This window comes from Silurus meridionalis, chromosome 28 (genome assembly GCF_014805685.1).
Source record: "Silurus meridionalis isolate SWU-2019-XX chromosome 28, ASM1480568v1, whole genome shotgun sequence".
NCBI lineage: Eukaryota > Metazoa > Chordata > Actinopteri > Siluriformes > Siluridae > Silurus > Silurus meridionalis.
The window spans coordinates 11,358,117-11,386,110 of record NC_060911.1 but is presented as its reverse complement, the minus strand read 5'-3'; the positions used below and the strand labels follow the sequence as shown (position 1 = coordinate 11,386,110).

Here is a 27,994-nt window from a genome sequence, read left to right as displayed (position 1 = left end):
TGAAACCATGGTAACATGGACCATAGCAACCAAAAAATAAAGCGAGATTAACCAAGATACAAAACAAAAGCATTTATTCACCAGTACAATTCCTTCCTCCTCTACATAAGGCATGTAAATCCATCCCAAATATAATGTTACAATCTTTAAGTAATATAAAAAATAAAAAAATAAATGGACCAAATGGATGATATAGACTGTTTCATCATGCAGAAAAAGAAAGTCCAGTAAAATGGGAAGCTTAAATTTCCAAAAGATAACATTTATTTTGTGGATGTAAAATTCATCTAGAAATGTTATGATTGTAATGAAGGCTTCCAATTCTGATAGATACTTCATGCTCTCTGAAACTTTGGGTAATTTTAATGGATTTTTTAAATTTAAACCAATCATTTTCAAGTTACTTATACTATTCTGGATCCAAACACTTACTCAAAACAAACTCAGCATCATGCCTTATTAAAATCCAAAACCAATTTGATACACTTAATCTTCTGATTCAAAAGAAAGCAAACAATACAGACATTTTGGAAAACATATGCTTCAGAAGCTTAATTGCGACTCTAATAAATCTCACAAACTATAATTATTTAATAGTCACTGCAGTCCAATTTGCCTCAAAGGTGGTCTTTAATGGGGATGAGTTCAAAGCTCAATAGCAGGCCACTCAAGATTTTCCACTCTAACCTATGTAAACGCTTTGTGCGCATGGTTATTGTCACGCTGGAGCAGGGTTGGGTCTCTTCATTTAAGTGAAGGCAAAATTCAATACTAATACTTTTGTGTGCTTTAGAAGGCTGAAAAAATGAGGTGTCCCAATCAACACACAAACTCTCTCTTTATATTTTACATGTATGAGTGAGAGAGAGAAAGAGACTTTTCTTTTCCGTAAATGAAAGATCTTCAAATAAATAAACCCCTCATGTCTCCTACTTACTCTTATAGCATTGCAAATCAAAAACATAGAATGAAAGGTGCATAAATAAAACCACTGCATTACTGCAGCTGATATAATTGAGCCTGGTCTGATGTTAGACATCTAAAACATTACTTTGATGACAAACAGCAATAATAGCAATGCCTGGTATTTAAAAAAATATTGATCAGATTATTTAAAGTATTAAGCAGCAATAACTCAATGCAAAAATCTGTACTCTGCAAAAAAAGTACCAAATATATAATCATATTTCATTGAAATTGGATGGTTGAAGGATAAAAAAAAAAACAAGACCCTTTGGATCAGTAATCTAGGGGCTCAGAGGAAAAATATTTTATTATATACATGAAATGAGTCTTTAGGTTTAGCTCAGGTGTCCTATTAATGGACATGTGATGACTGGATTTTGTCTATAGTGTTTTATTAACTTTCTGAGAAAACAATGACTGTATAAAAAACTATATATGTTTAACGACTATGTAACAAACCATGTGCAATTTACAAGCAATAAAGTGTAACATATGACATTAAAAATGTGTTTGCCCGAAACTGATTAAAGACTGGTAGAAAAAAAAGTACCTGATGGATATATTCAAAATGGTTTGAGATAAACACTTTTTAAGTTTTACTGGAAAAAAAAGAAATTAAATAAAAGCTTAATATAGCTTTCACATCCATGATCCAAAATAATTCATGATATATTTCTGTCTAATGCTGGTCTCATGGATTTGGACAAACGCTGCCCTGTTATAATCAATTTACACAGCTACATTGTATCTGGAAAGTTTTCACAGCACTTCACTTTTCCACATTTTACAGGCTTTTCAGCCTTAATCCAAAATGGATAATATATATTTTTTTCCTCAACATGAAAGAAGTTTGTCTGAAATCTTTGCAATGTATTAAAAATAATAATAATAATAAAATCACATGTACATAAGTATTCACTGCCTTTGCTCAATACTTTCTTTAAGCACATTTGGCACTAATTACAGCCTCTAGTCTTTTTGAGTTTGATGCCACAAGCTTGGCACACCTACATTTGGGCAGTTTCTCCCATTCTTCTTGCAGAACCTCTCAAACTCCATCAGGTTGGATAGGGAGCATTGAAAAAGAGCCATTTTCAGATCTTTCCAGAGATGTTCAGTCAGGTTTAATTCTGGGCTCTGGCTGGGCCACTCAAGGACATTCACAGAGTCACTCTTTTGTTATCTTGGCTGTTTAGGGTCGTTTTCCTGTTGGAAGATAAACAGTTGCCCCAGTCTGAGGTCCAGAGCGTTCTCGAGCAGGTTTTTTTTTATCATGGCTTGGTTTGTGCTCTGACATGCACTGTTAACTGTGGGAGGAAATGTACAAATCACATCCAATCAACTGAATTTACCACAGGTGGACTCCAATCAAGTTGTAGAAACATCTCAAGAATGATCATTGAAACAGGATGCACCCAAGTTTAATTTTGAGTGTCATGGCAAAGTCTGTGAATACTTATCTACATGGAAATACTCAAATTTTTTATTTTAAATAAATTCGCAACGATTTCAATCAAACTTCCTTTGCATATGAAGTATTGTTTAAAGGATTCTAAGGAAGATAATGAATTTAATCCATAGTGGAAAAAGGCTGTAACATTAAATGAAGTAAAATTAAAGTGCTGTGAATACGTTCCAGATACACTGTATTTCAGTAACACTTTATAAGGTTCCTATAATTATTTTTAGCATTTATACATATTATTTTGCAAAGAAGCTGGTGGTTTTATTATTTGGTGTTACAATATCGATATTCAACATGCATCAACAACTAAGGTGTTAAATACAAAGCACAGGAAGCAACATGACACCTTATTCAACATTCTGGCAAAATTCAGGCTGCTGTTTAAAGTTGTTTAGTTTTGACTTCCTGTCAAAAGTATGGAAACACTAGTCTTGATATTTTTTGAAAGACACGTGCATTCTCCCTCTGTTTATATGCAACAAACTAGGTAATATAATGGTATGCAGATTGACTGACATTTTCATTGAAAAATCCTCCCTTAGCATGAATGGCAGCTTTACACACTCTTGGCATCCCAACAGTTTGTTTCTCCAAACATTTAACTGAAATACGGATTTAGGTGCGGTGACTGGGCAGGCCATTCCATGATGATGAACACTAGCTGACTGCTTGCTCTCTAAATAACACTTGGACATATGCTTCGAGCCACAGTCTTGTTAAATGGTGAATTCGGTTTGAATTATTTGCAGTCCAAATAGAATTCCATGGTGTTGAAGTATGAAATGGTAGCCATGTTTTTTTAGCATTCCTTTCACCTAAAATAGACTGCAACCTTCCCTGCTCTAAAACAACCCCAAACAATTATGCTTCCGCCTCCATATTTGACTGTGGGTGTGAGGCAGTCGGCTCACTGTCCTGTTCTCCATCTTTTAAAAGTTCTTCTGTTAGAGCCATGATGCCCAAATGATGCATATATACAAAAGAAACATGCTTGTGTCTCAAAGACTAGACTTTTGACAGAAACTGAATTTATAAAATTATTTTTATCCATGGACAAAAATAAATATTAACATTTAACTGTAAATTTGTTACATTTTCAACATTAATAATGCTTAACAAAATATATTATGGGAACCTTTTATATAAAAGTGTTACATACTTATTTGTCATAAGCATAAATCATTAAGTTCAACTCAATGTTTACAAATATTTATAAAAAAAAAGCACAAAGCAAGAAACGTGCAAATTCAGAGCTATTAAGAAAATGCAACTCAGCATGAAAGAAAAATGCCACATATCACACCACCACTTCAAAATGACCTTTATAGCTTTGCCATGACCTCAAATTAGCCTCTTCTGTTTCTTCTTCTCTTCTGCATATCATCCGTCTGTCCAGATGGTATAAGGTCAAGATCTATTCCTGGTGCTGAAAGGCTGGAATTATCCATAAGTCCGGAACAGAAAAGAAGGTAATGGTGATTGTGTTTCAGTTTGAAACTTAAATAAATTAGGTGCACTTCATAATAAATATCCTGCCCTGTTTTTTCAACACAGAGGGTCAAAGGTTCAAAGGTCAAGCCAACTAGCTTTCGTCATTCTGTACAGTCACATAGGGTGTAGAGTATCAGTCGATTCGATTCCCACAGATCGTGAAACGATCGATCTCCAGCAGGTCTTTTTTAGGAGCTCTGTGGATGACTTCTGTTCCGTCCTGTGTGATGATTTTCTCCTCCGATTCATCTGGCGTCGTGAGGAACTGATCCGATTCGCTGGTTGGGAGATTAGGCATGGGGCTCTTCATCTGGTGAACGGGTTGATGTATAATTGATGGAGAGATGCCCTCTTCCACTGGCTCGTCTGAAGGTAAGTTAGTTCAGACATTAATAGAAAAATTCAGTGCCCCCCCTTGTCTCAGTCATTTCTGGAATATTTACACCACATGGTACTTCACCATTAGCCATAATATACTATTTAAAAAATAGATTCTCAATAAAATTCTCATTTAAAAAAGTATTTATATACATTCTCATACAGAAATTACTGTGTGTGTGTGTGTGTGTGTGTGTGTGTGTGTGTTTATTACTTGTTGGCTCCCGTGTATGTTTTGCATGATGAGCTCTGCTGGATGCTCGGCTGGGAGTAGGAAAGGGGGGAGACTGGAACAGCTTCTCCTCCATATTCGCTTCTTTCACGTACCCACATGACTTTCCGAGTAACACGATGCTATTTAGCACCTTTAGCGTGATCATACTGCACAGACACAAGCAATTAACATTATTAAACACTAATTGCTGGTGAATAAAACATCATAATACACACCCGATCAGATAAACAGACAGGAAAAACACACAAAAAGAAAACTTACCCTAGATAAAAAAGGGTCACACACGCGAGGGAGAGGGCACCTTGGATTTTTAAGGAGCTTGTCATCACTCGGATAAGCTTTAAAAAAAACAAAAAACAAAACAAACAAAAAAAAAGGTTTAGTGCAATGTATCTAATTATTAGTATTAAATGTCAGAAATTCTGTACATCTTCATTACGATAAATGATTCTAAAAATATTGCTGAACATAAATAGTGAAATCAGCACATTTCTATTAAATCATAAACTCGAGCAATGAACAAACACTTGGAATAACATTACCAACAGAGCGAGAGGAAGAGGAATGAAGCCCATTCTCCTTGATACACTGTCACTGTAGTCAGTATAAGCCTAGAAAACACAAAAACAATAATAAAAATCCAGTGTAGAATTAACAAAGAAAATTCTTTATACACTAATTATAAGCACTTAGGGTGATGAACGTAAAGTTGGAGGTTGAAGGGGTGATGATAAATGTCATTAGTGCTTATGCTCCGCAAGTGGGTTGTGAATTGGAGGAGTAGGTCAAATTCTAGAGTGAGTTAGATAAAGTGGTGGAGACTGAACCTAGGAATGAAAAATTAGTGATTGGGGCAGACTTCAATGGGCATGTTGGTGAAGTGAACAGAGGTGATGGGTAGGTTTGGATCCAAGGAGGGGAATGTAAAAGTGCAGATGGTGGTAGATTTTGCAAAAAGGATGGACATGGCAGTGGTGAATACATATTTTTAAAAGTGAAGTATAAAAGAGTGGAAGAAGGTGCACACAGGTGGACTATGTTCTATGTAGGAGATGCAACCTGAAGGAGATTGGAGACTGTAAGGTGTTGGCAGGGGCAGCAACGGATGGCTATGCAGGGGAAATAAAAAAAGGGAGGAGAGTGGGGACTAAAAGAAGAATAAGATGGTGGAAACTGAAGGAGGAAGAGTGTAGTGTGAGGTTCAGAGAAGAGGGCAGACAGAGGCTCGGTGGTGGTGAAGAGGTGCTGGATGATTGGGAAACTACTGCAGAAGTGATAAGGGAGACAGCTAGAAAGATACTTGGTGTGACATTTAGAAATATAAGGGAAGACAAAGAGACGTGGTGGTGGAATGAGGAAGTGCAGGAGAGCATAAGGGGAAAGAGGTTAGCGAAACAGAATTGGCAGAATCAGCAGAGAGATGAGAAAAGTAGGCAGGAGTACAAGGAGATGTGGCTGCAGGTGAAGAGGGATGTGGTAAAAGCAAAGGAAAAGGCATATGAGGAGCTGTATGAGAAGTTGGACACTAAGGAAGGAGAAAAGGATTTATACAGATTGACCAGGCAGAGGGACCGAGCTGGGAAGGATGTGCTGCATGTTAGAGCAATAAAGGAGATGAAGGAAATGTGTTGACTAGTGAGGAGAGTGTGTTGAAAAGGTGGAGGGGGTATTTTAAACAGCTGATAAATGAGGAAAATGAGAGAGAAAAAAGGTTGGCTGATGTGGAGATGGCGGAGCAGGAAGTGGATCAGATTAGTAAGGAGTAAGTAAGAGCAGCGATTAAGAGGATGAGGAGTGGAAAGTCGGTTGGACCAGATGACATACCGGTAGAAGCTTGGAGATGTTTAGGAGAGATGGCAGTGGAGTTTTTAACCAGATTGTTTAAGATTCTGGAAGGTGAGAGGATGCCTGAGGAATGGAGAAGGAGTGTGCTGGTACTGATCTTTAAGAATAAGGCAGATGTGCAGACCTGCAGTAACTACAGGGAAATAAGTTGATCAGTCACACCATGAAGTTGAATTGTGTGTTTTGGATCTAGAGAAAGTGACAGGGTGGAGAGAGGAGTTGTGGTATTGTATGAGGAAGTCAGGTGTGTCAGAGAAGTATGTGAGGGTGGTGCAGGACATGTATGAGGACAGTGTGACAGCACTGGAGCAGTTGGAGAAGAGTGGCAGGAGTGATTTGTGATAGAAGAGTATCTGCAAGAGTGAAAGTTTATAGGACTGTGGTTATACCTGCGATGTTGTATGGTTCAGAGACAGTGGCAGTGACTAAAAGACAGGAGGTGGAGAGTTGTAGATGCTGAGATTTTCATTGGTAGTGACAAGGATAGATGGGATTAGAAATGAGTTGATTAGAGGGACAGCACATGTTGAGGGGTGAGGGGTGCGATTGAGATGGTTTGAAAATGTGCAGAAGAAAGACATGGGGTATATTGGTAGAAGACTAATAAGGAAGGAGGTTTATGGATGTGGTAAGGGAAGACATGCAGGTGGTTAGAAAGAAGCAGATGTAGAGGATAGTATGGAGAGAAGACACTAATAATAAGCACTTACATTTTTCTGTCTACTGCTGACCAGATCAAAGGCCAAGCTTGCTCTGTATTCACCATACACCTATAATCACACATAACACACCTCGATTAATAGTCAGTCTTATCACTTTAATACATCTATAACATCAAGTATTGATAACAAAAAAATTCCCTTTACTTGAACTAGTAGACCCAGCTCTATAAAGATATGCTTTTCATAGTCCTGACTGCACGCCAGGACTCCTCACTTCACTTACATCAGAACCTGACTTTACTATCACTCTTGTTGCTGTATCCACAAGCACACAATCTTGTGGAACATCTTTCAAAAAAAGTGAAAGATTTAACAGCGAATGGGGCATAAATGTGGAATAATATATCAAAAAAAGCTCATACAAATCTTATGGTCAGGTGTCCCTTATGGTCCCTTTCCATACAATGAATTACTTGTTTGAAAAGTTAAAGTAGTATTTCAATGCCTTTTTAAGACTGATCTCCTAATAAAAATTTTTGTTAAGTTTGAAAGCATGAAAATCCAATTTTGTCAGTTTGATAGTTTGACAGAACATGAATTTAAACAAACTTTTTGAGAGAATTTTGATTGATTGAGAGAGTTTGTGTGAGGCATTCTGGGTGTTACTTTTTTTCATTAGCTCTTAGTGAATGAATGAGCATGTGAACCAGAAGCAACAAGGATTAAAGTTAAGGTGCATTAGTTAACTGTGCTTTATTTAGATCAGAACACACACACTTACACACACAATCCAGTCCCTGTACTGATTTGCAACAAAATGTATTAATTTATTCATTTTAATAAATGAAGATGAGAAATGGTGAGGGTGTGTGTGTGTGTGTGTGTGTGTGTGTGTGTGTGTGTGTGTGTGTTCATGTATATGAAGAGACACTAATCTTCTGACAAAACTAAGCCATACTAGGATAGAGCATATCTCTGGCTCTAATCCCTGCCAGTAACCTCAGCTCGCTCCCTCTTTCTCTCCTTGAATGCCTTTTCCCCACCTACCCTTGCTTTCTTCTGTTGCTATAAATGATAAATAAATCAAATTTCTTTTTAAAAATAGCATAGCGTTATGACAGTAATAGTGCTGCATATTTAATGCAAGCTTTGTGTTCATTTACAAAAGCAGTGTAGAAGGATGTAATGTAAGGACAGATTTGTGTCAAAGGTGATTTGGGGTAATGGAGCTGCCGGCTCATCTGAGTAGGCTGAGAGCTGAGAACTACCTCTGAGAGCTACGTTCAGTCCCAGTCCAAACCACCCTGCTGAGAGACCTGTCTCAAATATTCCTTTGAAGAGGCCTCTTCTGTGTGTTGTTGCTTCCCTTTTTACATGTATAAAGAAAGAAAGTGCTGTTGGTAGCTTGGGATAGTGAAATCAGGTTGAGTAATAATTTCCCCTATCTTTTTAGGTGTTTCTTTAGCTTATTATTAAAGTACATTTTGTTTACAGATACTTTAGGTGGAAAAGTAGCTGGTGGGATTAAATCAAGTCCATTTGTATTTTAGTATTTCTGTTGGCATTATGTCAAAAAAATTCCATACAATAAATGCAACCTTGACCTTTGTCTCATGTGTGATTGTTTTTAAATCTCTCAAAAATTTTTGTTGTCCTCTGCAGTTCGGACTGCATCACGTCAATCAACATGATCATTTCAACAAGTCCATAATCATTTCTGCCTATTCAGCTCACCGCAGGTTACACTCACATCTGCTGGGATGTCATTAAACTTGGTTATAAAGGCGTGTTTCACCACATCCACAGCCATCTCCGCAGCGATGACCATACACACGTCAGGAAGCAGCACCCATAGATGATCTAAAACCAGCCAGCAAAAACAATATCCCAGATTTTAATGAATACATCTAATCAGCAATCATTTAATATAATTAACAACTGTACATACACTTTACATTTAAATCAGTAATTCCCACTGGGATAAATTAATAAAGAACAATTAATACATTTATTTGTTTTAGCATAAGCACCTGGGTTCCAAGAGAACTGCTCCATATTTCTAAGACATACAATTAATAAGAGGACGTAGTTCGTGAATCTTTCTTTGATATCTGAAATAAACACAAACACAAAAAAAGGCTTGTTTTATAGAGTTCATTACTTATTTAAAAAAATGAATGAAGCCATAGTCTATATCAACAGATGTAAGCCAGGTCTAAGAAAGCTAAATTTTTAATACAAATTCACCCACAGTCATTTCTGCAGAAGTCACTTAGTAGAACATGTTACCTGTGCTACCTGTGACTCCTGTCTCCAATCGAGGCGTCGTTGTGGAGTTGGTGGAAGATTACAAATACCTGGGAGCGTACATAGACTATAAACTAAACCGGAATAAAAACACTGAGGAACTCTACAGGAAGTACAGCAGGACCTCAGCCTCCTCCTCTATTTTTTTGAGGAGGCCGAGGTCCTTCAACATCCGCAGGACGATGGTGAGGAGAATTTCTGCCTGTGGCAGTCAGACAATATAACTCCTCCCTCTGCATGTTAAACAGCTGCTCCACAATATAAATATAACTATATCTATATTATCTATGTATTTTCATGCCACACATATATTGTTAATATCTTGGGCAATTATTTGCAATAATAATAATTAGTTACACATGCAATAACTTTTATAACTATTATTTTAGTCTGAATTTTTCTGTCATTTGTTTCACAAGGCTGCTACAAATTCAATTTTATTTTATTGCTGAAATTGAGATCTGTCAAATCTAAACCCATTTAAGGAATTTAATTGCCATATTACATCAAACTATAAATACATAACTAAAAAAAAATTAATAAAAAAAAAAAAAAAAAAAAAATCAGATTACTCTAAAAAAGTAAAATAACTGTATGGTGTTTCTTTATGTTTTAGTTTGCTCCCAAAAAATTGTTCTGGCAATTCCATGTTTATTTCTTGCAATTCTGACTTTTTTCTTCACAATTCTGACTGTATTTCTCGTAAACCTGTAGGAACGAGGCTCCTCTGCTTTATTTGTCTTGAGGCTTAGTTTCATACCATGCGAATATATTGATTGACCATTTAATTAATATTCTGTTTACTTGTCCAGAGCACTCCAAAGTTTAGCAGGTGGTACATCAGTATTAATGGTCTGCAGGGTAACACAATGCTCCGTGTCTAGTTAAAAAGACTAAACGAAGCATCAAGGCAAAAAAAGGTTTTTATATTGAGGGAAAACTAAATCCAAAACTACATGGCCCTGTGTGAAAAAATGTTTGCCCCCAAACCTAATAACTGGTTGGGCCACCATCAGCAGCAACAACTGCAATCAAGCGTTTGTGATTACTTGTAATCAGTCTGTTACAGCGCTGTGGAGGAATTTTGGCCACTCATCTCTGCAGAATTGTTGTAATTCAGCCACTTTGGAGGGTTTGAGAGCATGAACCTCCTTTTTAAGGTCATGCCACAGCATCTCAATAGGATTCAGGTCAGGATGTTGTGTTCACTTGTGTAATTTTTTACTAATATTTAAATTAGTTTAATCTGAAACGTTAAAGTGTGACAAACATGCAAAAGAATAAGAAATCAGGAATAGGCAAACACTTTTTCACACCACTGTATACCTTAATATGCATATTTATGTTAATTTTCTTTTTTATTGTATTTTAATTGAATCTTTAACTGTGAGCAACTGCAACCAAACATTTTTCTATGGGATCGATGAAGTATTTTGATTCTAAAATTAACATCAATGTTATCTACATTCTATTTTCCTTCTCATAGGACAGTGGACTAACCTTAAATCAACTACACAATTCACTTCAACTGGGTGAAGTAATGCACATTAGAATAACCCATTGTTTCCCTTACATTTTTTAAGAGAGCAGCATTGATTTAAATGATTAAAGACACTGTGTCCCAGGTATAAGAGATATATTAGAGATCATTGCAAATTCAACAATTGTTTTTGCTGAAATCTTTTAGGAAGGTGGTAGTGACTATTTCTTGAAATAGTACAGCACTCAGCTTTATGTGAAGCTTCAAATGTTCAAAAAACAGCAAATGATGTCAAACTCACAATTTAGGAGGTGAGTGAGAAATACAAATGTGAAGCAAACTTGCATTTGAAAAATTACAGTAAGCAAGTATAAGCATCTGAATGGAAAGTGTAAAAGCAGTCTTATTTGCCAGATAAACCTTTGTTTAGTTCATTATATCTACCGACATTACTGATTAGTGCATTACCTACCACTGTTGGACATCTGAAAGAGGTTATTCTTCTCAAACTTCTTAAACACACTCCCTTTAATCTCAACAAACTGCAGTAAAAAAAAACAAGACAAATTTAAATGTCTGAAACAGGACAAAACATTCTCAGCAGTAAAGAATCCAAGGTTTGTCCAAGAGAATGAATTGTTTTTTTAAATATTGAGCAAGAAAAATCACAAAACATTGTGATCATCAGATTGTTTATACTCACATTGTTGGACATCATAATGGTAAGCAGAGATTTGTTGTGGGAGTTGAAGGCCACATTTAGAGTGGTGGCCTGGACCATGATTAGTATGGCGTGAAGAACTGGTCAGGTTAAGGAATACATATACATATAGAGTACACACAGCATTTCCTGCCACTTACCATTCTATTTAGGCTAAAATATACTGCTTAGTGTTCTACATATGACTACAGACTGAAATTGTTTATAAAATAATGTCAACTGTACAACAAAAAGCAACACAATATTCTGAAGCTCCCTCTTTATAACATTTTTCAACTTTTAAGTTTATTCATTTGTAAAACATACTACATGAGATTGGACTGCATCAAGGATCTGAGCCCTTTCCTGTTTGCAGTGGTGATGGACAGGTTGACGGACGAGGTCAGACAGGAGTCTCCATGGACTATGATGTTTGTGGTGATATTGTGATTTGTGGTGAGAGTAGGGAACAGGTGAAGAAGAGCCTGGAGAGGTGGAGGTACATGCTGGAGAGAAGGGGAATGAAAGTCAGTAGGAGTAAGACAGAGTACATGTGTGTGAATGAGAGGGAGGGCAGTGGAGTGATGCAGTTGCAGGGAAAAGAGATGGAGAAGGTGGAGGAGTTCAGGTACCTGGGGTCAACAGTGCATAGTAATGGAGAGTGTGTTAGAGAAGTAAAAAAAAAAGAGTGCAGGCAGGGTGAAGTGGGTGGAGAAGAGTAATAGCAGGAGTGATTTGTGATAGAAGAGTATCTGTGAGTGTGAAAGGGAAAGTTTATAGGACTGTGGTGAGACCTGCGATGTTGTATGGTTTAGGTCAGACATGGGCAAACTACAGCCCGCAAACCGCAAAAAAATGCATTTAGAAACAGTTGAGTTCCCCCCCTCCCCTTCCTCACAGTGGTTTGACCCACTGCCTGCGTTCCCAGTTCATCTCACCCACTCTACACACACACGAGTCAGGTGTGTGTCTGTGGCTCAATTAATGTTAAACTCCATTAACTAGGGTATTTTATTCACTTTAAATAAAGCGATTCTCTTTAATGTAGTTGATGCAGACTCATTCATAAATTAGTTGCGGCAAAAATACTGATTAATGATGTAATTTTCCATGAATCTGCTCTATTAGTGATTAAAATATGACTTATCTAGTGAACGTTAGCTTGTTTACAATAGCATGTAGCATAGTGCACTGACACGAACACACCAAAGCCGTTTCCCATGCAGTGTTTTATTTGGGATGAATTGGTATAATGTTAATTTAACATTAACACACAATTAGCATATTGATTATCTGTGCATTTACTAAATGAGCACTGTGCTACATCCAAACTGACCCCAGTGTATTTTTTTTTTTGTATAATTAATTTCTATTCTGTTCTTAAGTGTCTTAATTTTAAATAAAAATGTAAAAGTTTTTTAACTCCTTGTTTTGCTTTGTCATTGAACCTGAGAAAAATTATAAAAGCAAAGTTTTTCACTGTGGGGACACTGTGTCTTTATAAGTACAATTTGACTATTATTTGTGTCCCCTTCAAAAATTGATCATGAGAAATTTTATATTTATTGTCCCCCCCTACCGTTAAATGAAATTTACACCCATGCAGGTAAACCTTGTTTAATTTTCCCCTTTCCCCTGTAATGCCCACGTTTCCCCAAAATATGGTGCACTTCATCTACATTGACCTTGTTCGCGTGTATTACTCTCTTCTCCTCTTTAATGAGCCCTTCTGCAAAAATGAGCTTATCAAAGAAAAGTGGATAGTGAGCGCCGAGTGTTTAATACGGAGTGGACAACAAAATATTTTTTTACTGAGGTCCGATCAAAGCCCCTCACAGATCCAGGTTAATTGACCAACACCTCAGATCTATCCTGAGAATTGCCACAACAAAACTTACTCCAGACTTTGATGAACTGGCAAAACAAGGAGTTCAACAACACTGTTCCCACTTAAACTGAAGTTTTTATGCTGTGTTTATTGATGCAATGGGCAAAAAAAAAAAAAAAGATCAACAAGTTGTTGATGTTTTGGCACTTGAAACTGAATTTGAGATTTTCTGCTGTGTTTATTTAACTGAAATGTAATTAATTGAATTATTAATTTAATTAATGCATTCGGAAAACAATTTGTACAATGAGCCTTGCATATTCATGTCTTGCTACATGTCACAGGCCAAATCGCTAATGTTTTATATATATATATATATATATATGAGATATCTCATGTGTATCATGTATGTATATCCTGGCCCGGCCCCTCTGTCAAATTTTAGAACCCATTGTGGCCCGTGAGTCAAAAAGTTTGCCCACCCCTGGTTTAGGAGGTGGCGCTGGAGGTAGCAGAGCTGAAGTTGTTAAGGGTTTTTGTTGGGAGTGATGAGGATGGACAGGATTAGAAATGAGTTTATTAGAGGTACAGCGCATGTAGAACGTTTTGGAGACAAGGTGAGGGAAGCTCGATTGAGATTGTTTGGACATGTGCAGAGGAGGGACATGGGGTATATCGGTAGGAGAATGCTGAGGATGAAGCCACCAGGAAGGAGGAAAAGAAGACCAAGGAGGAGGTTTATGGATGTGGTGAGGGAAGACATGCAGGTAGTTGGGTTGAAAGAGGCAGATGTAGAGGACATGGGGTATGGAGACGCATGATCCGCTGTGGCGACCGCTAATGGGAGCAGCCAAAAGAAGAAGCAGAAGAACTACAACATATTACAATTTGTAGTAAGAATGCAGAATTCTAAAATCTAAGCAGCAATCAGGTGGGGACGATCTAAGCTTCTAAGATAAATGGATTGCTTGCATGATTCTGGTGCTCTAATCTTTTAAAATAAATCTACTATTTCAAATAAGTTACTTACAAATAAACTGCTTTGTTTTGGAGTTTTCAGGTTGGTAAACATGCATACCAAATGCAATTCTTGTTTTACATGCAGAACATAGTTCAAATTTGAGTTCCCAATGAACGTATTAAGTGGCAGACCACAAGTTCTGTCTGTGCCTCGCACTTGAGTGCAATTATAACTGTTTTAAATTATTATTATTTATTTATTTTTTTTATACTGTTAAACTTGAAAACACAGTGTAGTTATATATATATATATATATATATATATATATATATATATATATATATATATATATACATACATACATACATACATACATACATACATACATACATACACACAGTGGAACCCACTTATCTCGACCTCGGTTAACTCAACAACCCTATTAAGTCAACGTTTTTGAAGTGGAACCGCCAAATTCTCGCTTTGTCTAAGTATTTTTTATCGGTTATATCTAATATCTCGAGCACAAGGGGGGAAAATTTGCTATTTAACGCCAGTTATCTCGATCAGCACTGTGCAGCCCAGAAGAACTTGCGAAAGTGGCGGAAAAATCAAGCCTTACAGCTGCTACAGGTGTTGTATTGTATACTGGTGAATCTCTGCTGTTAGTTAGTGCACATATGCCTTTTGTTGTTAAATGTTATGCGATGAACGGGAGGCGAAAGTAGAAGCGCGGCGCTGAACAGCACACAGAACGTGGGATGAGCAGCAAAAGCATAGAATTAACAACGGCAGGATCGGGGGGAATCCGCGGTGCGCTTTGGGAAGAAAAGAGCAGCCGTTGAGAGAGTGCCGGTGGGAAGGCATGGAAAGCAGGAATTGGTTTTAGGTTTTACAGGGCACTATGAATCGTATTTCTGTGCATTACAAATCGTATTTCCTGTAAGTGTGTAGCCATAGTGACACTGCGATAACTTTTTTATTTTTATATATATATATATATATATATATATATATATATATATATATATATATATATATATATATATATATATATATATATATATATACACATACATATATATATATATATATATATATACACACATACATATATATATATATATATATATATATACACACATACATACATACATACATACATACACATACATACATACATACATATATATATATATATATATATATATATACAGGAGTGCAGAATTATTAGGCAAGTTGTATTTTTGAGGATTAATTTTATTTGAGGATTTAATTTGAACAACAACCATGTTCTCAATGAACACAAAAACTCATTAATATCAAAGCTGAATATTTTTGGAAGTAGTTTTAGTTTTAGCTATTTTAGGGGGATATCTGTGTGTGCAGGTGACTATTACTGTGCATAATTATTAGGCAACTTAACAAAAAACAAATTCATACCCATTTCAATTATTTATTTTACCAGTGAAACCAATATAACATCTCAACATTCACAAATATACATTTCTGACATTCAAAACCAAACAAAACAAATCAGTGACCAATATAGCCACCTTTCTTTGCAAGGACACTCAAAAGCCTGCCATCCATGGATTCTGTCAGTGTTTTGATCTGTTCACCATCAACATTGCAGCAGCAACCACAGCCTCCCAGACACTGTTCAGAGAGGTGTACTGTTTTCCTCCTTGTAAATCGCACATTTGATGATGGACCACAGGTTCTCAATGGGGTTCAGATCAGGTGAACAAGGAGGCCATATCATTAGATTTTCTTCTTTTATACCCTTTCTTGCCAGCCACGCTGTGGAGTACTTGGACGTGTGTGATGGAGCATTGTCCTGCATGAAAATCATGTTTTTCTTGAAGGATGCAGACTTCTTCCTGTACCACTGCTTGAAGAAGGTGTCTTCCAGAAACTGGCAGTAGGACTGGGAGTTCAGCTTGACTCCATCCTCAACCCGAAAAGGCCCCACAAGCTCATCTTTGATGATACCAGCCCAAACCAGTACTCCACCTCCACCTTGCTGGCGCCTGAGTCGGACTGGAGCTCTCTGCCCTTTACCAATCCAGCCACGGGCCCATCCATCTGGCCCATCAAGACTCACTCTCATTTCATCAGTCCATAAAACCTTAGAAAATCAGTCTTGAGATATTTCTTGGCCCAGTCTTGACGTTTCAGCTTGTGTGTCTTGTTCAGTGGTGGTCGACTTTCTGCCTTTCTTACCTTGGCCATGTCTCTGAGTATTGCACACCTTGTGCTTTTGGGCACTCCAGTGATGTTGCAGCTCTGAAATATGGCCAAACTGGTGGCAAGTGGCATCTTGGCAGCTGCACGCTTGACTTTTCTCAGTTCACGGGCAGTTATTTTGCGCCTTGGTTTTTCCACACGCTTCTTGCGACCCTGTCGACTATTTTGAATGAAACGCTTGATTGTTCGATGATCACGCTTCAGAAGCTTGGCTATTTTAAGACTGCTGCATCCCTCTGCAATATATCTCACTATTTTTGACTTTTCTGAGCCTGTCAAGTCCTTCTTTTGACCCATTTTGCCAAAGGAAAGGAAGTTGCCTAATAATTATGCACACCTGATATAGGGTGTTGATGTCATTAGACCACACCCCTTCTCATTACAGAGATGCACATCACCTAATATGCTTAATTGGTAGTAGGCTTTCCAGCCTATACAGCTTGGAGTAAGACAACATGCATAACGAGGATGATGTGGTCAAAATACTCATTTGCCTAATAATTCTGCACTCCCTGTATATATATATATATATATACATACATACATATACATACATACATATATATATATATATATAAAAAAAAGTTATCGCAGTGTCACTATGGCTACACACTTACAGGAAATACGATTTGTAATGCACAGAAATACGATTCATAGTGCCCTGTAAAACCTAAAGCCAATTCCTGCTTTCCCTAACAATAGCATTATAGATTATTTTTGCGTTTTATGTCCAGCTTCAAGAATTTCTCTTAAAAGGAGAAAATTCTGACAATTTTGCATTTCCAGGTAGTGAATGAATGAAGGATAAAAGGAACGAAGACATTTGTTAAAGTATGCTGAAATAAGTAAAACAGTTAACTAGAAAATATCTTTAGAAAATTAAATATTAAACATAAAACACACACGCGCGCACACAGAGAACCCAAATGGGGTCTAACAAATGTAAACTACAGTGGTATCTTGACCTATGAGTGAATTAATGTATGAGTTTTCCGTGGTACGAGTCATCCTTCGGTCGATCTTTTGCTTTGTTACGCGAGCAAAAAATTGAGGTAAAAAGCTCGAGATGCTGCTGCTAGATGGCGTAGTGAGCAGTGACGTCACAGCATCTCCCAGCCTCCAACACGCTCTCTCGTTCTCTTCACGTGTTCACCTCGTAAACACGTTGTGCTCGCGGTTTCTTGCTTTGTGCTTTTTCTAACTTTCTTGTAACCATAAAAGAAACATCCTGAAAAAGTTGCAACTAGTCAAACAAAAGTGCTATTTAATGACACTTGCCTAACTCGTTTCCGAAACATTCTGAAAGGGAAAATGAAACAGACCTCCTTGGACAGGTTTATTAAGAAAAGGTCTTTAGTTGAAAGTGAGGAAAGTGTGGCAAGAAAGCCAAGAACTAGTGAAAGTGAAGACTGTGATGAAAATTAAGATAAGCAAAGAAGAAAAAGTAAAAAAAAAAAAAAAAAAAAAAAAAAAAAAAAAAAAAAAGTGATTTAGCAATTAAGTTTAGGGCTACGTAGTGATTAGTGATAGCAAAAAAATAGTCTTCCATCCTCCTCCGCCTATCTCCTCTATCCTCCACCTCCGCCAGCGTCTTCTCATCTCCAAGGTAAGTACACTGTATAAAACCTTATTATATCTTTACATACTCTTTCTATTATGTTTTTATACAATACAGTATTTAATTTATATTTTTTCATTTATAATTTTTTTTAATTAATTACATTTTTGCCAATTTAATCAAGTACTCCATTAAATCAATATAATAAAAAAAGTCTATTGCATTAATTTTACATTTTTTAAACATTATTTAATATATTATTCAACCAAGCAGGTGTTATTTATTAAAAATGTAAACTATTGATGCACAAATGTTAAAAATAAACTGCGTTAAAAAAACAAGACAAGCAATTTTATGTTTTGCATTTCTTCCCCCAAACTGTCCTAAAAATGAACCGAACTGTGACTTTAAAAAAAGGTACGTATCGAACAGTGGATTTTGTATACCTTTACATCCTTAATATATACGCATACACACACACACACACGTGTGCACACACGTGCACACACACACACGTTTATACATATATGTATTTCACAAGCCTAGTAGGTTCAGTATGTAAAGGATACACACATAAAGGACAGCCATTAGGAAGTGGGGTATTACACCTATGTGAGCTCTTTTTCTTTCTTTGGGCTCTGTGGCTGTCCAGTACAGAGCGTCCAGAATGTCCTGTCCAAAAGAAGAAAACAGTCGGTCTGCCACCTGACAGAGAGAGAAACAGAACATTTGTTTATTTGTATAGCACATTTAAATGCAACTTTGTTGCAACAGCGCATGATTTGTTGATCTTGGTGACCAACCTGATGTCTAAGACCCTACAAGATTGCAAATATGATGTGGAGATAAATTGTGTATTGCTTTGAAAGAAAAAACACAATATTAAAATCCCTATACTATCCTATACTTAAAAAGAAACAGGACAACACAAAAAGAAGGGGACACATCACTCCAGTTCCCTTCTTTTTGTGCCAGTTAAAAGCCTAGCTGCAGCATTCTGCACCAGCTGCAAGTGAGATAGTTGACTCTGACAGATCCCTAGATAGAGAGAATTACAAACAAAAAGTCATTACCTGTAGGGAATTTTGCAGACACACTTATCCAGAGTAACTTACAATTATCTTTTACAATATAAAACTGAGCAGATAAAGGTAAAGAGTTTTGATCATGGACACAACAGTGGCAGCTTAATGGTGCTAGGATTTAAACTCACAACCCTACAAACATCCAAGACCAAGTCCAACATGTCAACCACTGAACTACGGCTTCCTGTTGCATTATAATGTCTAAATACTGATAAAAACAGATTTCCTAATGTTCAGCTAATGTTCAGTAGGACTGCACCCAAATACTGTACCAGTACATAATGCTTATTAAGCACTTACTACAAGGAACAATACAAGTTAGGACAATTTTTGCCTGCTAATATTATTATAATAATAATATAATATATTATAAAATTATTATATCATTCTGGCTGCTGAGACAGTTCAATTACCTTATAAAGTGTTGGTGTACACATTTTCTTTTAGGTGTCTGACATTTTAATAATAAAAACAATTATTGTGCAATTATTTCACTCCCAGTGGATTATGGGATTTAAAAACTAATATTACAAACATCCCAAAGCATACCTGACGTGCCTATATATTGGCTGACATGGATATAATTAAGTAAGAATAGAAGTGTGCCTGTGTTTCAAACCCAATGAAAGTATTTCTTCTTTTGTATATATAGTCATGTGTGTTTCCCTTGCTTGTTGTGTTATAGTAATCACAGTAATCACACAAAAAATTACTACTAATGACAAGTCATACAGGCTGATCTGAGACCAGTACATGTTACCTCCAGCATGTTGTATATAATGTAGAGTTTGATGACTGATTGCCCCCTGATTAGATGGTACATCATGGAGTAGTCCACATAGTGCATCATGGAGTAACACAGCACCATGATAAAGCCTTTCAGCACATCACACACCTGAGCAGGCTGAAGGAGACGAGAGCCACTAAACAAACAAACACAAACACACACACAAACACACACACCTATTAGCTTTAACTGCTCTTAATCTTAAGTGCTAATTGCTACTCCATTTTCTTCACACCTATTTAAGCAATAAAAGCACACATTAAACAACACACACAACTTGTTACTTATACAGCATGGTTATGGCAGAACAGCACACTAATGATACATGCATCATGCAGCACACTTGAAAAAGTATTGCTGCCTAAGGGTTAGGGAACAAACTTTTGAATAGTTCGAATTACTTTGCAGTCTGTTTTATATAATTTCATAAAGTACTTGTGCCATGAGTTTATTCCACACTCATGTTGCTGGCCTGGATTTTATATCAGAAACATAAACAAGGTCCTGAGGCTGGCAGACCTATTACAAAATCATTGTATACATTGTTAACCCATAGGTACACCCTTCTTTTCTACAAACATTGAAAAACACTGTCACCTGCTGGCTGAGTAGACAAATTAAAAATGATTGCATTTTGCATTTATGAGAACATGAAGCAGATTCTGCAATTTTATTATACGTTGTTTTGACCTGACATAAAAAATAAATAAAATAAAGACTACAAATAAGTGCCAAATCAAACAGATAAAACCAGCTGCAGTGCAAGTGCCTGCATGCGTGTGTGAGCGCATTTGTGTGCTGAGTGAGCACAGAAAGCTGCTGCATTCAGACCAGTATTACTGTATCTTACTGCATACCTTTTTCTGCAGTAGGGGCATATACCAGCCCTGTAGGCAGAGAAATCAATAATGAGCAGCTTCTACAACCTTAACGATTTACATGGCATCTATGTGCAAGAGGCTGCTGTGTGGACAGCTGCTATAGACTGGATCAATTACAACCAAGCCTGAAGCAATATCTTGGTAGGAAGCTGAATAATGAGTACTATTTTTGAAAGCTCTGTCAAAATCCAAGTACTCAAGACCCTTTTAAAATACTGGCACATCATGGTCAGGTTTTTTTTTTTTTTGAGACACACCAGTTTGAGATTACATGAAGAAAATGACATGATTAAAGTGGAAAGCCTAGAAAACCATTACAAAAGAACAATGCATTTTTTTTAGGATGTCACACGGTCACTGGCTTAGTGCTGTCATTGCAATATTTGAATATGCAACCAAAGCTAAGCCTTATTTTCTTTAATTTATTTGAAGACTGTCTATATCCTGTAATTCCATTCACCTAAATATCATATGGTCTGCCAGTATAAGCAACTATAGTCTACTTATGTTGATGAAAATATCAAGAAAAGAAAGTTCAAATGGCAAAACAAACAGATATGACCTTCTGGTTCCAATACTTTCATATTCACCCAACATTATTAACTGCTAACATCTCTGCAGTCACCAACATTTTAGCATTCTTGGAAGAATAGGTAAAAGGCACACATTTCCTTGTGATTAATTAGCTCGTACTGAAAATACACGAGAACTAAATGATATAGACTATTAAAAAATACAAAAGTTGTAACAAAACCATATACAAATATACCCATTTCATTAGATACATTTTACTTTTTTAAGTTCAGCTATACCTTCTTAATAGACACGGAATAATTTTTTAAAAATTATCTGTTTGTAAGAAGGCCTAGGGTGAGGGCAGCATTCCAGTTCAAAGGTTTTCAATAGGGTTGAGGTCAGAGTTCTATAGAACTCTTTTTTTTTAATCTTCTCAACCCATGTAAAGTACATCTTCATGGATCTGGCTTTGTGCACAGGGGCATTGACTTGCTGGAACAGGTTTTTGTCTCCTAGTTCAAGTGAATGGAAAATTTAATGCTCGATATCCAAATACGGCCTGTACAATTGTGTGCCTCCCACTTTGTGAGGAAAAGCCATATATGGCTAGACATGTCAGGTGTCCCAGTATTTGTCCATATTGTCTACATTTATAAGGAAAAGGACAATCGAACAGCCGACAGGCTCAGTGTCCACACATTTTCCTCACTTCTTGTCTAATGGATCTGACATCAAGATAAGAAAGTGTTTTTGCTAGAAGATCTGGTCTTAAATAATTAGAGAAGCTTGAATAATCTTGTTTTAAAATGAACCATACAGTACGATAGACAAGACATTACAAAAAACACCATCAAGAATGATAGATATGATCTGAATATTAAATATAATATGTTTACATGAATTAATGTGTTTATATGAATACTTGTTTCTTATCATGACACTTTATACACACAAGTTCAAACATCTTCAAATATAGAGAACAAAATATTAAATATTTAAATATATACCAACCAGGCATATAATATTTTAACATTATGAGCGGTGAAGTTAATAACAGTGATTATCTCTTCATCATGGCACCTGTTAGTGGGTGGGATATATTAAGGAGCAATTGAACATTTTTGTCCTCAAAGTTGATGTGTTAGAAGGAGGAAAAATGGGCAAGCGTAAGGATTTGAGCAAGTTTGATAAGAGCCAAAGTGAGTCAGAGCATCTCTAAAACTGCAGCTCTTGTGGGCTGTTCCTGGTCTGCAGTGGTCAGTATCTATTAAAAGTGCTCCAAGGAAGGAACAGTGGTGAACCGGCAACAGGATCATGGCCTTCCAAGGCTCAGTGATGCACATAGGGAGCGAAGAAGTTAATGCTGTTAATGCTCCAGGGGGCAGGACTGTTTTGGCAGCAAAAGGGAACAATATTAGGCAGGTGCTCACAATGCTATACCTAGTCGGTGTAGAATAAAAATGCTATATATAAAATATAACATTTATTAACTCACTGTTTGAATAAATATTATGAACTTTTTAGTGGAGGTATTTGTTCACCAGGCGAGTGTGTGTGTGTGTGTGTGTTACCTGAGTCCGCAGCATGGCAGAGTTAGCAACCTGATGAGCGCGAGCAGCACTCTGAGCGGTAACAGTGTGAACACATAGAGAAATGCATCCAGACACAGGAAGAAGCCAAAGATCATCAGCTACAGGAAGATTAAAAGAAAAAGATGAGTGATACTTGGAATTTTTAAGTTGTTTTTATTTATTTTTTTTTAACTACCCTGCCATTGTGCGTGTTTATTTTCAATGGTAGTTCCTAGTAATACACAATGTTATGTTATAGCACAAAGGGTTCAGTGTTGCATTAGTGACATGCCTTACCTTCTCCAGTTCTTTGGGGATGCGCAGGCAGGTATAAACTCTCTCTCTCCTTTCAGTGTATTTGGCCTCATTGTGTTCCAAAAAATATCCTCTCGTCAGTTCAGCTCTGACAAACCGCAGCAGAGACAGGTCTGTGCGCACACACACACACACACACACACACACACACACACACACACACACACACACACACTCATTATTCTGTACTATTATTAGATCCCCACTATATGTCTACTGAGGGATATTTCCACTGAGAATAAAAAGATTTCTAGGAGAAACTGTGACATGGGCTGTCCCAAACAAGATACTGGCTTGTTGCAGATATATTTCCTGACCCTCCTGCCTGGCTTATTTTACACTGAAATTAAGAACAATTAGGGCAAAAACAATATATATACACAAATTAAATATGCAAATGAAAATAATTACATAATTTGGATTAAACTGCAGTATTTGCCAGCTAATTCATAAGGGATCTGGTTAGGACAAGGTATCATCGACGTGGGTAGAAGATCATGTTACTAATAATTTTACTCAGAAATAATGATAGCTCTACTAAGCGTACTAGCTAGCTTTAGCAAACCAACAATATTTTAAACTAGTAGTTATATACCGCTTTGCAGAATAATACCAGTGATGATGTAAACTGATTTTATTCCTGTACAGTGGACCCTCGACACTCATGGTGGTGACGTTCTATGAACCCTCGCAAATCACAAAAAATCACGAGGTTTTGACTTAATCCTTTTGATTGTTAACATCAAACATTCCAAACATTTTTATCTAATTTATTAGTACAAACTCTGTTTTGAAACCTTATTTCAAACTTTCGAGCCACTCGCAGCTTCTCGCCAACTATCAGATTTTTCGAAAGTTACTCAGTCCAGTTCCAAATTTTAAAAAGTCACAAACTATCGAGGTTACGAGGTCACAATATTGTAATTAAAGTCAGGCCAAAAACATCGGCACTCTTGCATTTCTCTCAAAATTGTTCCAATTGCTGTTTTTAAGGTACTCGCATGCTTATTTTGTTTGCACTGCAACGACACAAAAAAAGTCAAACTTGATAAGATTTCACACAGAACTCAAAAATAGACTAAATTTAAGCATGTGATGCTCCTGTGGTTAGCAATTAGACACACCTGTGGTGAGTAACAGGTGTGGGCAATGTAGTAATCACACTTGCAACCAGTTAAAATGTAGAAAAGGTCACTCAACCTTGTGTTGTGTGTCACACTGAGCATGGAGAAAAGAAAGAAGTGTAAAGAGTTGTCTGTAGATTTGAATTTTTTTTTTGAAAACTATGGACTATCTCAAGGCTACAAATCCATTCCAGGGATCTTAATGTTCCTGTGTCCACTGTGCGCAATATCATCAAGAGGTTTACAGTCCATGGCACTGTAGCGAATCTCCCTGAATGTGGACAGAAGATTAAAACAAAGGATTGTTCGAATGGTGGATAAAGAACCCTGATTAACTTCCAAACAAATTTGAGCTGATCTGCACACACAGGATACAACAGTGTCTGTCGCCATCTCAATGAAAAGGGATGCTATGGTAGGAGACCCAAGGGGACACCACTGCTGACACAAAGGCATAAAAAAGCAAGACTGGAGTTTGCCAAAACTTGTGTGACAAAAACCCAATCCTGTGGACAGATGAGACAAGAGAAGAGCTATTCGATAAAGGAAAGAAATGAGGCCTTTAAAGAAAAGAACGCAGCCCCTACAGTCAAACATTGTGGAGGTTCAAAGACGTTTTGGGGGTTGCTTTGCTGCTTCTGGCACTGGATGCCTTGACTGTGTGAATGGTATCAGGAAATCTGTTGATTACCAAAGAATTTTGGAGCGCAACGTAGTGGCCAGTGTCAGAAAGCTGCGTCACCACAAGAGGTCATGGGTCTTCCAGCAGGACAATGACCCAAAACTCACTTCAAAAAGCACTCAGAAATGGTTACAAACAAAGTGCTGGAGAGTTCTGAAATAGCCAGCAATGAGTCCAGAGTTGAATCCCATAGAACACCTGTGGAGAGATCTCAAAACAGCAGTTGGGAGAAGGCATCCTTCAAATCTGAAAGACCTGGAGCAGTTCGCAAAATAAGAGTGGTCTAAAATTCCAGTAAAGAGAAGTAAGAAACTCATTCATGGTTACTGGAAGCGATTGGTTTCAGTTCGTTTTTCAGTATTTTTCAGTTATATTAAGTTATGGGTGGCAATAATTTTGTCCAGTGAATTTTTTGGGTTCTGTGTGGAATTGTATCAGATCTGACTTTTCTTCTCTGTTTTTTGTGTTGTTGCAGTGCAAAAAAAAAAAAAAACGTGAGTACCAAAGCATTTGCAACTGCAACCATTTTCTGACAGAAGCGCAAGGGTACTAAAATTATTGGCCTTGACTCTATAGGCCAATATCAAAACCCCTCCTTATCTTTAAGATCATAGAAAATGCTCCCACTTAGTTTACTTACACAAGAACTTGTATAGGAAGCACATACAGGGAAGCAGTCAGTCATGATTTATGCCTCATTGCAATACTGACACAGCGCTCGGTAAAGTACAAAATGACCCACTGGCCTCTGTGATTGTACAACTTTCCATCAGTGCAGCTATTGATACTACACATCGCAATATTCTTCTAGAAAGAAAAATTTGAAAGTATAGCTAATAGAATAGCTGTTCTCTTATCTGACCAACCATTATCGGTTCATAGAGGTTAATGGTGACTTCTCTACATATACAAATATTTGTTCTTTAAGGTCATGCTCTCTAAGGTCATGTTCTCTGATTCTAGGAATATTTTAAGCAAAATTTGAATGAAGAAAAATTAAGGCTAAGAAAACGCCGTTTTGATAAATGAATAAAAAAACCAAGACAAAAAGGACTTTTTTCTGTACAGACAGCATAAATAAAAAAAAAAAAATGCTAAAAGGCGATGTTTAATATTGTAAACAGTCAATACTACACCATGTCTGGGGGGGAATGCATTATCAATTAAACCATAATGAGCACCATAGCAGTGCCTAAGGCATCAATTTTAAAGCTGCAAAATGGGCTAAACCGCTGCCTTCCTTACTGCACCATAAGCCATATTTAAAGAGCTAATAAAGAGTTTTTGTAAACGTTTGTGTAAACTATAATGTGTCGGCTGCTGTGCCCTGGTGCTGTCTATATATTTAAACTCTATGCATTGCACAGATTGGAACCTTGTTTGTACAAACACTGCAACTGCAATAATAATAAAAAAAAAAAATTCAATATACACAGTGAGCACAGTTTTACCCTTCACACGTTTATAACTTTGGATCAAATCATATTATGGCACATTTATTGCACGAATTTTTATGGCACTTCTAATGCATTTTTACCTCTGGGTTGTAATACCTTGATGCCAGGATTTTGAAAACAGAATTTTTTTTATGATTTCACACTTATTTCAACACTGGCTCCCAGTAAACTGTACCACTAATGCCTTAATAAGGACTGACACCTGTCGGTACGCTACATCCATTTCAATCAAAAGTGCAGGTTCTTCAGCATCTAGAATATCTTGGCTATGACCTTAGCAATGTGTCTAGATACCTTAAGTTTAACAGCAGAAAAAAAATATATCCTCTATATAAATGTTGTATAAGAACCATTGTACTGGATGTGTGGTTGAAGTTTCATCTTATCTTTTGTCATCTTTTGATTTCTAGTTTTAGATTTAAAAAAGTGGTTGCAAAAGTGATGTTTGAAGTGCTGGTAAGGTTTGGAAAGACATTCAGTGAAATATTCATTATAAAAAATGCATCAACATAACATGAGGGTGAGACCGCTTAGAATGTGATGCTTTGATTATTATGTGAGAACGTGCACTATTATGGTAAATATACACAAGCAAGGCCCTTCACTTGTCATGTTTACAGCACAGTGAAAATCTTTCTTGCACATCCCAGCTTGTTAGGAAGCTGTGATACAGTGCCCCTGAATCACAGAGGGCTTCCTCAAGGACCCAAAAGTAGCAGCATGGCAGTTCTGAGACTTGAACCCTGACCTTCTGATAAGCAACACAGCTTAACCACAGCACTACCACCTAACAGCCGTAAAAGCAGAAAAAAGTGTACAGGTAACTTTTAAAGAAATGTGATACTAATTATTTAAAGCTCCATGAGTGCAAATAAGTGTATTTATTTATTAACAGTCTGCTGTTGGGTTATAGCGCCTCTACAGAGGAACTTGCTGAAGTAACTTCCTGGGTGCAGGATAGTACTGTAGCTACTGGTGCCATTAACCACAAACAAACACAACAGAAAGGACAGGACAGTATAACGCTTAAACTGTTGCATTTAAATACACACTAAAATTTAAAAACATGAACAGCTTTGAACAGCTTTAAACACACACACACACACACACACACACACACACACACACACACACACACACACACACACACACACTCAGCTGTTAGCCACTAGCGTTTGACAGCTCGGCTCTTACCCGAGACACTGCGCTTGTCCAGGTTTTTCGCCTTTTTCTCGTAAAACCCCAGCGTCTCCGTCAGTTCTGAGGCACTGCGTTTTATCTCCGAGCTGGCCGCAGAGCGGAAGGCCGCTTTCTCGCTCTCTTTGTCTTCATTGTCCGTCTCTTTTTCATCTCCAAGCACCGACGACACCGAGTCCGCCATCTTGGCTCACTCGAACCGAGAGTGGACGTGACGTCTGACGTCATCACGCCACGCGTGCTCGACGCTTGT

The 27,994-nt window shown here is 37.1% G+C and overlaps 1 protein-coding gene across 1 annotated transcript; it reads right to left on the bottom strand.

Annotated features, from left to right (window-relative positions):
- Positions 1 to 52: 52 nt before the first annotated feature.
- On the bottom strand, positions 53 to 27,986 carry tapt1b (transmembrane anterior posterior transformation 1b). Its single transcript, XM_046842841.1, has 14 exons — positions 27,739 to 27,986; positions 23,264 to 23,394; positions 22,967 to 23,085; positions 19,972 to 20,134; positions 18,696 to 18,831; positions 11,533 to 11,630; positions 11,302 to 11,371; positions 9,073 to 9,153; positions 8,793 to 8,902; positions 7,091 to 7,150; positions 5,078 to 5,146; positions 4,797 to 4,873; positions 4,515 to 4,681; positions 53 to 4,288 (listed from the first exon to the last, which is right to left on the bottom strand). The coding sequence occupies exons 1-14, from the start codon at positions 27,923 to 27,925 to the stop codon at positions 4,056 to 4,058; spliced, it is 1,701 nt and encodes a 566-aa protein (XP_046698797.1). The 5' UTR covers positions 27,926 to 27,986; the 3' UTR covers positions 53 to 4,055.
- Positions 27,987 to 27,994: the final 8 nt, after the last annotated feature.